This window comes from Watersipora subatra, chromosome 10 (genome assembly GCF_963576615.1).
Source record: "Watersipora subatra chromosome 10, tzWatSuba1.1, whole genome shotgun sequence".
Taxonomy (NCBI): Eukaryota; Metazoa; Bryozoa; class Gymnolaemata; order Cheilostomatida; family Watersiporidae; genus Watersipora; species Watersipora subatra.
This window is the reverse complement of record NC_088717.1, coordinates 16,615,212-16,628,478: the sequence shown is the minus strand read 5'-3', so window position 1 is coordinate 16,628,478 and position 13,267 is coordinate 16,615,212. Positions and strand designations below refer to the sequence as shown.

The 13,267-nt window shown below is 36.4% G+C and overlaps 1 protein-coding gene across 1 annotated transcript in view; it reads right to left on the bottom strand.

The window, feature by feature from the left end:
• The window catches only part of LOC137405716 (transmembrane protein 131-like), an 82,645-nt gene that overhangs the window by 26,049 nt on the left and 43,329 nt on the right, over nucleotides 1–13,267 (bottom strand). The window contains exons 19-24 of the mRNA XM_068092077.1: nucleotides 9,314–9,452; nucleotides 7,595–7,704; nucleotides 4,614–4,695; nucleotides 3,487–3,659; nucleotides 1,193–1,332; nucleotides 30–163 (exon numbers count right to left, since the gene is read on the bottom strand). Coding sequence (XP_067948178.1) covers nucleotides 30–163; nucleotides 1,193–1,332; nucleotides 3,487–3,659; nucleotides 4,614–4,695; nucleotides 7,595–7,704; nucleotides 9,314–9,452 — 778 coding nt within the window. The remainder of the gene's footprint in view (nucleotides 1–29; nucleotides 164–1,192; nucleotides 1,333–3,486; nucleotides 3,660–4,613; nucleotides 4,696–7,594; nucleotides 7,705–9,313; nucleotides 9,453–13,267) is intronic.

Genomic DNA, 13,267 nt, shown 5'->3' with positions numbered 1-13,267 from the left:
CGAATGAAATAGTGGAGAGACAGACTCACCCTGAAAGACTCGTGCACGCATGGGATGCCAGCTATTTCAAAGCCATGTATATAGACAGGCAAGCTGCCGTTGTTATGTAAAGTGAATGTATGACTGAGTTCATATATGCTAGAGTCACTGGAGTCACTTCCTTCTACAATCCATTCGATAGGGTCAGCAAGTTCAGCATTCCCATAAATACATAAATGTACATATTGGTCCATAGCAAACATACAAATTCTAGTGCAGGGTAAAGTTAGCAAGCTTTACAAACAGGAATTATGGCATGGCTAGATCAGAGAATTCAAGCAAAACAGCTCAGAGTTTGTGAAATACTAAAAGTCTTGGCAGGTTGACACCACTGAAACTATTGACAGGTTGACACCACTGAAACTATTGACAGGTTGACATATCTGACACTATTGACAAGTTGATACATCTGACACTATTAACAGGTTGACACCACTGACACATTATCAACTTGACATTACTGATTACTGAGAGAATTGAAGGAAAACAGCTCAGAGTTTATCGATAAGTCCAGTAAGACCAGAGCTGCTTAGGACGTTTTACCTTTCCAATGAACAATGGTGCGCCGCTTTCACCACAACAATCTATGAGCACGTTCATTGATGGCTATTATCTTTAGCGCAAGCGAAGGTGCATATTTGAGTTTTTAATCAAATAAATCATGGAGCATTTAAAATATAGAAAACCGAAGTTCTAAGATTGTCAATTGCTTGGAGCATGCCTGCTTTTTCACATTAGATAGCAGCGGACAATGTGTGGCGCTCTAGTGGCCTGCTCTCCTAACTCTTCCCTCATATGAACATTCTTAACATCATGGAACACGGCTATTATTATAGTAAGGATTATTCAATGAATGTGGATGGCAGTCGAATTGGCGCAGTCGGTAAGGTATTAGTAATGGCACCGGAATGGTACGAGTTTGATCCAACGTTTTATGGAGCGCTTTAAGTACTGTGTATGTTAATTCTTCAGAGCAGTTGTAACCAGCAAGGTTACATGATCCGAGGTTTATAAGCATCACTTTCTGAACACCAAAGTACCAACAAGTAGTCAGGAGGAAAAAATTGAACGTATTTCACTTGGCACCTCCTGTTTCAAGATTGGTTGTAAGCTGAAATCCTGCAGCCAACATTCATGTAAATCAGTAACTCACCATTATTTGAGCAACATTGAAGTGAGCTCTCTCGAATCTCATAGCTGAGGTAGCCATAGGAATCAGCCTCTTTAACGCGCAGTCCACTGGTCGCCCCCTTCCCGGAGACTATTAGCATGTCGACTACAGTTAAGTTGTTTCTACAACAGACCTAACGAATGAAGGCAGCAGCAAGAAACTTTCATACACCTCACACAAAAATACACTAAATTCTTTGAGGTTAAAATTGACATAAAGAGGGAGTCCTGGAAGCATTACAGCATGGCAGAATGTAAAGAAATGAGAATTTCTTTTTATTGTACACTGAGGATGGAATTATTCCAAAGTCAGTTAAAAATGAATGCCCAATCTTGCCTAAGGATTTTAACAAGGTCTTGCTAATGTCGAAATCCATCTCTATGGGTTGAGCCTGCTTTCATCCTGAATAAGATATCTTCTAACTTCTTTTGGTAATTGAACTAGCTAGTACGTCTGAGAGACCAATAATATAAAACCTCCACACGGATAGGCAACGGCTATCTCATGGGCGGGGTTTAATGATCAAGCTCAGTTGGGAATGTGCTAGCCTGGGTTTCGGGGCTAACGCAGTGCTTGCGCGGTGGTCGCGTTGCCTTGTTAGGCTTTGGAAAACACGACTCGCTGTTATCGTGTCATTAGCTCATTCAGTCAGTCGACCCCCGCGGTTCACAATAGCAAACCTTGAATTTCTACAGTGTACGGGTAATACCTAACCAAAAAAATGGATAGATGAAAAATAAAACATTTCTAATTACCTATTTTTATCAGTTTTAAGATTTTTAGAGGTCGTCGTAGTATATGCTTAAAGTTAAATATAATTTACTCGAAATCACCCGAACAATGTCCTTTTTTTCTCTAGTTTTTTATTAATATTTTGCCACCCCTAATATAAAATAACAAAGTATTTCATCGTTGTCACACTGTTTTACCTGGCCAATAAAATGATACAGCAGGCAAAGCTGTGCAGTGTAGTTTTCATCCTAAAAATCTAAAACCAAATTTGGGCCATTTCACAGTGGCGACTATTAATATCACGAATGCTTGTGAATGGCAACTGACTGATCATAACGGTGACAATATTGGGCAACTATATTTATTTGACAACAAAATGAAACCAACAGATCAGTAAAATAACCCCTATTGTTCATAATATTTGTAAATTTGCAAGGGGCTTTATTCAGCATATTTCTTTGTTCTGGTGTCGTGTTCAGGTTCATCCCAACAGAGCTCGATCATTTAAGCCCGCACACATGATACCCATCGCCTATTCTTGTGGGAGTTTATATCATTGGAGAGACATTACTTGCATATAGACATGCTGACAGCATGCTGACGCTGCTTACACAATGATGCTAGTTAGATTACCAACACACTGTCTTACTACCAAACTAGAAATAAAGACACACTGTTCAGAGTAAACTAACATACCTGAATCACTCACACACTAGCATTGAAACACTGACACTACTGAAAAGTTGACACTACTGTCAGGTTGATACTACTGACACTATTGATAAGCTGACACCGCTGGCAGGTTGACGCTACTGGCAGGTTGACACTACTGGCAGCTTGACAGCTCAAACACTATTGACAGGTTGACGCCACTGACACTGCAGTTAACCCTGCTACGGACTAGCCTCATTTTAACTCATGCAAACTGATCGTTTTTAAAACTTTAGGATAATAGCGGCATGCTCGACGTTGCACAGGTATTAAAAATCAGCCTATAAACAATGAGAGGTAATGTAGTAGCCTGTTGTTTGCTATTAACCTGGCACATTACTAATGACTAATTTGAGTAAGCTTACTAATAAGAGCTAACTCCTTGCTTTCACGATTGAGCACGCATAAAATTACGCTACCGCTCTCCATGACATTGTGTTGCAACGGAAAGTGGTATCCTATCTACACCCATATAATGACATATTATACAATATATACGAATCTATAAAACTTGTGTGGCCTAAATGGTAAGGGAATGGAAGCAAACGAGAGGGTCTGAGACCAAATCTTCTGCAAATTATTTATTTAAAAATTTTAAGAGCTATAGCCGGACATACCGAAGGACAGACACACAAACTTTGAAAAAAAATATATAGATTACCACAAAAACTTAGGATATTCTTTCATGAAGATCTGGACACTTTGCAAGCTAAAACGAGGGTCAAATCTGCCGCGGAATAAGCTCTTACTTTTTTCGAGGACCAATATTGACAAATGTTGACTAAAACGAAAATGCTAAATCAGGGGGTTGTTTGCTACAATCGCCTACACACCTGATCAGTATAAGAGACACATAGCTTTTCGATAGTCTCGGCTGAAACCCAATGCTTACGCTGACCCTGACTCCTGGCAACAGGGTTGTTGAGATGGAGCCAAGATGTGGCATGACACCATAGTTCTCTCGGATAGCTTGTCTGTATGCTGGCACCGGATTGTTGCTCTTTCTCTGTGAAAACCATACATTACAATAATACATCAAGTCTCTAATATTAATGTTTGGATTCCAAGATTTGAAACACACTAAAGCAATTGTGACAGATTAATTTAGTGATAGTTGTTGAGACGAAAACTTCAAGATGAAATATATAGTTGAAATGTTTTAATAACAATCAGTACTGCCTGTCTAGGCGGTAAGCTGCTGCATCTCAGCCACTACCGTAAAACCTTATAGGCAGCAACAACCAACCAGATCAGACACCAGACTGAACTGCAAAATGCACATATCTTACTTGGCCATTCCAAACGTAGTTTTTAATGAGTCTACACATGGACAAAAATATTGTCATTCCTGATATTTTCTGTCTTGTGGCAGAAATAGGAAAATCGAAATAGAGAATTGGAGAGTTTATTTGTTGATTGAAAATTGACATGAAAAAAGGAAAAACTATTAAAAAATGCTAATAATAAATACTTAAAAGCTTTGTTTTTACATAAACAGCAAAACTAAAAGATTAAACATACAGATAACACATTTGAGAGTAAATATATAGATAACCCATGTGAGAGTAAGTATACAGATAACACATGAGAGAGTAAATACACAGATAACTCATGTGAGAGTAAACATACAGATAGCATATGTAAGAGTAAACATACAGATAACTCATGTGAGAGTAAACATACAGATAGCATATGTAAGAGTAAACATACAGATAACACATTTGAGAGTAAATATATAGATAACCCATGTGAGAGTAAGTATACAGATAACACATGAGAGAGTAAATACATATATAACTCATGTGAGAGTAAACATACAGATAGCATATGTAAGAGTAAACATACAGATAACACATTTGAGAGTAAATGTACAGATAGCACATGTGAGAGTTAAAATACAGATAACACCCGTGAGAGTAAACATACAGATAACACATGTGAGAGTAAATCTGACACATACGTTAAATCTTTCAAGATTCTGTAGAGTAAATATATCTTTCTCTTTGTGGTTGATATGTGACCGAAGCTTCTTCATCTCAGACCTGAGACGACAAGACAAACATGTAATCAGGTTATATAAGGATGTCAAGGTGATTAGTCGTTATAAAGCAAGTAAAAGAAAGCACCGGTATGTAAGAAAGCATATTATAAGTTATTGTTAGTCTGTGAGGCTATAAGTGACTAATAGTGAATCCTGGAAGCATATGACCACAGGCATCAAAAAGAGATATGAGAATTTACTTTTAGTTCACATTAAAGATAAAACAATTCCAAATCTCATTAAAAATGAATGTTAACAACATACAGGATTCGCTTAATCAGGTAACAAGGTTTTCCTAGTGTTGAAATTCATTGCCCTGAGTATGAACCCTATGATTATTTTGATCAATTAAAATAGCAAGTTATGAGAGTGCTTTTAAGGTATGCCAATGTTTCAATACAAATTACAGTAAGTTAACACTTGAAAATGCAGCAAATTTAGCCGACCCTCATTTCTTCGGACTTAACTCCCCAAAAATTTTTATTGTCTGGAGAACGTCTGGAGTCCGGATAATTGTCCGAAAAATGACAACTTTGACTAACAAGTGGCTCACGCGCCAGACAAAGCGAGTGACTAGTGAGAGTGAGTCTGCCACCTGAAAGTTGTACTGCAACTTTTATTTATTATGACTGTTATTAATATTATAATGTACCCTATTGCAGATATAACTATACGTTACTCCTTCATCTATGCTATATATGCATACTAGGTGAATGCACGACATTGATCGGGTAATAAAAGTCTCTATACAGAAAATCTTTTTTAATTTAATATGTAACAACAGTTACCATTCTAACTTTCCAACTTCCTATCATGAGATAAGTGTTTTGTGTAGTTGAAATAATTTAAGAGAAAATAAAATGAACTGCAAAGGTTTTCAAACTTTGTCAAACAAATGAACTTTCAAACTTCATATTATGAAGAAAATGTTTTGTGCAGGTCAAATGAATTAAGAAACAACATAAAACATCTATTAAAGCGTTTAAATGAAATGTGAAATAATTAGCAAGTAATAGCTAAATGAAGTCTGTTTTGTTACGACTACAATAAAAGATGAATTGGTAATGATACCATTAATACGAAACAAAAAACAAAACAAAAATCCTGAATATGTTGAATTAATAATAACAATTTGAGAATAGAAGTGTGTGTGTAGAAAAAAGGTTACTGTTCCAGCAGAAGCTATTCATCAAAACTTTGAATATGACGATACTGGTACCTCTGGACTGGAACAAATGTAAAAATGTGATATCGGACTGTCTTTGTCTAGTACTTTGTCTGACCGAATGGAGAGTAAATGTAGAGGCTATTCCTACTCGAGATAATATTTCCCTTGACCGATTTAGCAATGAAGCTATACAAAAAAGCGGAAATGGAAGTGTAACCCACATTTGAAATTAAAACGGCAAATGAAAATTACAAATTAAAAATATAAGTAATATTAGCAAACGACTAGTTTTTCAACAATTTCAAAAAATAAAAAATGCAAAAAGTAATATTAGTTGATAAACAAAAGTGCACAATTGGCCTGCACTTTTGCTCTGTATGCAAACGGTATATACTATATGATAAGGGCAATGCATTTCAAGGTCTGAATAGCTCCGTCGCTAAGCGCGTGGATTGGAATATTGCAGTTGTGATCACCATGAGTTCAAATACAGCAAGCAGCAAGATTTTAATAACTATAGCTGGACAGCACGAACTACACACAGACCAGCTTTGAGAAATCTACATATACCGCAGACATTCCCGTAACATAAATAATCCGATCCAAGAACGTTTACGTTGTAAGGAATTTACACTAGAACAGTAAAATACGTGTTAATTGCCTAATCCGTTCCCATATCTTTCCAAATCCACCCTTTGGCCATGCAAAAGGAAAAACTTTATGTAACTCTTTTAATTTGTGAGCTGTACCATAACTGCAGCGCTATTAGTTTGCATCAACAAATTCTCTCCTTTTCATGATCAATATCACTGGTTTTATAGACAATTATTGCAGTGAATTTACAAGTTGATTGGGACTGCCCACTTTCAACATTTCTGTACAATGATTTACTTTATTTTCTAAACAGCAAAGTCTACTCTGCAAAGTAAAGCTAATTACAAATATTTTGTACATCTACAATAAGGCAAAACAACAAAACCTTTTTACTATAAAGATATGTTCTACCTGTTCGTAGGCTTATTACTACCCAGGGGTCAAGGTTAGGATGAAGATAATTTTCGACGATATTCCAACTCCTGACATTAAGACTGGTAGACCGACGCTGTAACATCTGCACCAATCAAGCGTCTTTGTATTTATGAACAATTGCGCAGGCTATCCTATTCGCCTTTTTGTCGACATATTTAACGATCTATTACGACGAACTACAATGTTGCAAAAGTTATATATATATATCATAGATATAAGGCTAAACGCACAGCGTCTTTTCTTCCGCAAGTGCGGCAGAATAAACCAACATTCAAATCGATTTTGAAAACTTGCTCGAATTGACCCTTTATGTTATATGGAATATTTTACGTAGTAGGAAGCAAAAACTTCACATAAAATTTTTTACATTATCTGGAATTTTCATTATAGGAAATATGCGTTATAGGAGCGTCTACTGTATATAGATTATATCATATTGTAGCCTAGGAGTATGTGTGCAAGACAATATAGGCTGTTCAATGTACTGTACTGTACTCAATTTTTAATATCAGACATTGCCCAGCCTGTATTAGTCTGAATATATGAGGGTTGTCTGTTGATGAGAACACAACTCTCCTATTTTATTAGTCTTATTCATCAACTGTAGCTAACTACTGTTCACATATAACAGATGATGACCATATAGGTTGCAGACAACATTAGGCTCGCCGGATACAATGAAATGATGTGACTACAAGCCTACCCCCGCATAAGCATGTTGACCATAGCCTGAGGGTTTGGATATAATGATAGGGGAACTATCTGTATCGTCACATCTGCATGAGAAGGATTCTCTACCACAACTTGCATAGACTGAAACAAACATAATCAGCTGCAGCAGATGTGGGTATTCACAAAAAATATAAAGGCGATCTGTTCAATAAACAAGCGACAGTTTTTAAAAGATGGTGATAGATAATGGGTGTGCATCTATTAGAATATAAACGCTGCAAGTAGACCCGAACTAATCCATTTAATGATACAGGTAGCATCAGCCAATGTCCCACTAGCTAAACCACTATAGAAACTATAACAGTTCTAAAACATTGCAGATACAGTCAAACCTTGAATGACTTCATCTAAAAATGACTTTTTAGACAAACACCAGCTGTAAAACTTCTGCCAAAATTTGCCTGAATGCTCTCACTCACTCTACTTCTGAGCCTACATTTCTGGTCCCGCGGTTTGAAGATGCCCATTTCTGGTCACGTGGTTCAGTAGTTGTCATTATTGCTTATTGATAGTTGTAATTATTGATTTCTTTAGTGGGATATTTGAAGATTCCATTCTTTGAAGTACCAAGGCCGAAAAGGTTGTATCTTTCCTAGAACGTGTTTTGTCTGTTTATAATTATCCTACGATATTGTGGTCGGATAGCGGGCCACAATTAATCTCTGAAGAGTTTCAGGAATACCTGAGGACACATGGCATTAGAGGGATATCCACCCTTCCTTTATGGCCCCGGTATGGCCCCAGAACAGACCAACAGTACTATTCTCAAGGCGTTCGAAGATAAAGGTAACTATTGAAAATTTTGATGGATATGTACCTTATTACCTTTATTATCTTTAAATATAATTTAGATATATATTTTGTTTTCTCATATAATTTATATTATGCACTTCTCCGATGTTATATAAGGTTACCAGAAACATTTATCACGGTCATTTTAGCTGTAGAACAAACTAATTTTTATAAAAATTCTTTATTCAGCATACGTCAGTTTCGGCATACTGCGAAAATATCAGCATGAATTAATTCATATGTCAAGGTTTGACTGTACCTAAACTCCCAGATTGAATTAATGGTTGCCCATATACCAACTGATCAAACTTATTTTTAATAAATCTTGGATGGCCACAATGGATACCATTACAATATCCAAATACCCTCAACAATGGTGCTTGATCATAACTAAGCTCCCATACAGCGATGGTGTAGCTGCACCTGGGTGCGCTAGTATTGAAGCGTTGCATTGGGCCGACAAGCAAATGATGTCTCCATAAGGCGCTATAGTGGAGCGATGGTTGGGCGATGCCTTCTATCAAAGCATAGACCAGTGCGATCGTAACTAACAAACAGCAACACTGAATCATGACAGGATGAGAGCGCCACGTGTGTTTCCACGATGATATTGCAGCTATATATGGAGTGTATCTATGCTATTTCTGTATGGAAACTTTATACATAATTAAGGAATTAATGACCAAAATAACATAGACTACATATTAAAGTGAAAAAGTCGTAGATATGTTTAGTGCACCGTGTTACTAAATGATAGACTGAGTACCAATTGTGCCTGGACAGTTTAGGGTGATCATTGAAAAAGATTATCATAAAGAAAGCATCCGAGCAACGTGAAAGGTACCACAGTAGAGGAAAGTGCAGATGAGAGCTTTAGGAGACAGGGTATGAAACTCACTGTAAGGTTGCCAACTTGTGTTGGAGTGAAACGCAGCCTATTGCCTCCTTGTAAAAGAGTTGGCCATATAAGATACGCTTGAGCTGGAAAGAGGAAGTTCTGTATCCACTCAGTGTCCACTTGTACTGTTACATTCACGCTATGAGAAGAACCGGACACACGAAGACTAATTACAACAGTTAGTGTTTCTATCAAAGCTGAATGATATTGAAAAGTGTGAGAGAGAGATAGAGAGAGAGAGAGAGATAGAGAGAGAGAAAGATAGAGAGAGATAGAGAGATAGATAGAGAGAGATAGAGAGAGAGAAATAGAGAGACAGAGAGATAGATAGACAGAGAGAAATAGAGAGACAGAGAGAGAGATAGAAAGATAGAGAGAGATAGATAGAGAGAAATAGAGAGACGGAGAGAGAGATAGAGAGATAGATAGACAGAGAGAAATAGAGAGACAGAGAGAGAGAGATTTAGCAGGGTTGGCTCGGTTTAAACCAATGGTTTAAACAGAGCCAACCGTGGTTTAAACCAGGGCCGTATCCTCCTATACTGCAGCTACTGCCATGGCAGTACTATTTTTCGAGGCTCGAAATCCTCGAATTTATGTCATTTTTGCTTGATTTTAACACTTTGGCTGGGGAAATGACCAAAATGTCGTTTATCGGTTGCGTGGGGAAACGGCATTTATGTTGCTTTCGGTAGACGTTTATGAAGCTGCCAGTTCGTAACGTTAAACAAAGGGTATGAATGCTATTAAGTTTTAAATATCACCAACAAGATATTAGTCGATAAATTAAGATATGAAACGATTATCCAAAAGGCGTTGCTTTGTGCTAAAGAAATCGCACCTCCTTGGAAAAGAATAAAAGCTGGAAATACCAGTGAACATCGGCTCGACTTTCAAAACGGTAAAATAAAATATTATTTGATCCTACGGTCGCAAGTGATTTTGTGTGTGATTAGAATAACAATAACTCAGATGATAGAAGTGATGTAAACTTTTTAGACTTTTATTATACTTGGAATCTACAGAGAAAAACGATCGTTAAGGTAGCTTGCACGGCAACGTTATAGCATTGGACTCTACCGAAAGGAATGCTTTCAAGCATTTCATACAGAGACAATTGTACACGGTTGTATTTTTGTAGTAGTAGCAGACCTGCCAACCCTGGAGTGGAGAAGTGAGTGAGAGTCTATTTTGGGGGCAATGAAAACGCGAGGATTTGATAATTGGGGTAAATTTTCATAGAAAAACACCACAGCGAAAGATAATATAACTCCATATGGAAACTACATGTCATGGAGGCTATTGATAGATGAGAATGCCACAAATATGTTTATATATAGTTGTTTATTAGTAGTAAGTATATGATTACTAGTTAAAGATTGGGGCAAAAAACAGGTTTGCTTGGGTAAAAGGGGCAATTGCGTGACACGGGCGTGAGATGCGTGAGGCATGGGGCAATTGCGTGAGTCTCACGCCCAATGCGTGAGAGTTGGCAGGTATGAGTAGTAGATATGTAAATGAATGCTTATGTACAAAAGATTTTCTTCATAGAAATAAATTAAGTTTGAGCTATGCACGTAATAGCATAGCACAAACTTAAGTCTACTACTACTTGCTCAGTACTATAGACTATAGTATAAGTGCATTATCTTTAACATGGTGCTCTATCAATTTTACTTTTTAACTCTACAATATTATTTAATTTAATTATTTCATAGGAGACTACTCGTCTCCTACACTTTTCAGCATTGTACCCGGTAATAATTCTACCTCATGCTAGCTGTGACCAACCCCTTTAGCAGCTCTCATTCACATATATTTTTAATAAGCGCTGTTAAAGACAATCTCAATAAACAGTTTAATATTTAGAAAACTGGATTATAATGTCAAATTTGCTGTTAGAACAAGTGCCCCATCAGGAGCAAAGTCTGCTAGGTTTGCAACATTTTGTCTAGTTATACTAAAAATTTTCACGGGGACATCCCCGGAACCCCCCTCCCTCCCCCACCGAGAGGGCAATCGGTACCCCTCTTCGACTTTCCCCGCAGTACCATTTTCAAACAGGTGGATACTGCCCTGATTTAAACCAGCCCGAAATAAACCGGTTTTATGGTTCTTTCATTATTTTTGTGTGAAAAACATAATATTTTAAGCTCCTAGTGGTTCATATGCGGTAGAAATGCAATTATATGTAATTATCAGCTGTTGAAGTTTATTTAGGATACAGTAATAAATTGATGGCAGAGTTCAAGTTGAAACTACATGAAATCCTAACACAACAATGAATTAGTGAATTTCATTTTCAATTGGTTTTATCAAGTGATATGATGATCTCTTTACTGATGAAATATAAAAACCATGTGAAATATACTAAGCCAATCATTGTCTCTAATAATGAATAAATATTTTCTCAAGTAGTCTGGCCAGTGAGAAAGGATTACTTATAATTAGAAATTAAAACAATAAAATCATTTTGGGCAAAAGCTTCAAGTTTGCAAACTAATATTTTATTTATTGGGCACAAGCCAAAATAGCTGGATTGTTAGAATTCAGTTTATCAAGTTTGTTGTGTTTTGAAAGGCAAAGGTTTCAAAGCAAAATGTAATAGGTGTGCTGTCGTAACGCGAGGTCACACAGATAGGCTTAAAGCTCACGTAGCAAAATGTCAAGCTGAAAACACCAATTTAGACAGTGATGCTAGTATTCAGGTGATAGAAGTTGAGTCATCTGCCACAGCTCCAAACACTAGCAATGCATCTGCATTATACTCTGCTCTACACTACCACACGACTAATCACCGGGATTAAAGTTTCTACTTAAACATAGAGCTGTATGTAAAATATTCACTTTATGTGATAAGATTTCTGCTCTGTATTTCATCGATCATGTTTGATTTACGACTCATTCTGAAATTTCCATGTTTTCTTTCTTTTTTCCCATAACAACTCCCACAGTACCATCTTTAACAAATGATTCCACATATGTATGTTCAATACTCAATCATGCAGCTATAGTAAGTGATGTTAATTAGACTTAAAATTGTAAAAACCTTGGTAAAATTATAAAAAACGGTTTAAACCATAAAAACCGGTTTAAACAAAAAAAACCTGGTTTTTTCGCAAAAACCGTGGTTTTTTCCAAACCTGAGATTTAGAGATATAGATATAGAGAGAGTGAGAGAGAGTGAGAGAGAAAGAGAGAGAAAAAGAGAGATAGAGAAGAAGAGAGAGAGAGTGAGGGATAGAGAAGAAGAGAGATCATGAAAGCATGTTTACTCTCTAAACAGTAACTAACAATAGGAAGACTACGTGAAACACTAGCTTTACTTTCATGATTTATAAATATCAAGAAATCTACCTGATAATACCTTATAATTACAAGTAATAGCTGCAAATTAGAATTGCATAATTTGAAAATTTATATTGAGCGGATGATGAAAAAATAAAGTACAATTGACCACAAGAGGATAAGCACTATTTAGTTTTGATTTTATCCGAGCCTTTTTAATAGCGGCTTAATTTTCAGAAAGCGGAGTGTTTAAAACATTAACGACGAGTTGTAAAATGTTTGTAACAGCTAGAGCCTATTGTTGTTCATTAGTGCAATCTCCAAATGTCTTTAGTTCAACTGACATTCGCATTTCAAGTACATACAACTGTACAAGTGTATATAACTGTGTACTCACAAAAATCTAGCATGAAAAAGACTACTAGAATCAAGTGTGTACACAGTTAAAAGACCGATGTACAATCATCTCATTCTTGATATTCGGTTTTAGTTTTGTTTTTCATTTCTAACAAACTACTGATTATCATTATGTTATTGCTTGTCTTTAAGGAATCTATTTAGAAATCTAAAAACGAGCATCTAGTACTTAAAGCACATAAATTACATAGTTTTTTCATTATATATTTCAATACATCAGAGTCTTGGCTCTCGAATGAGCCTATATTC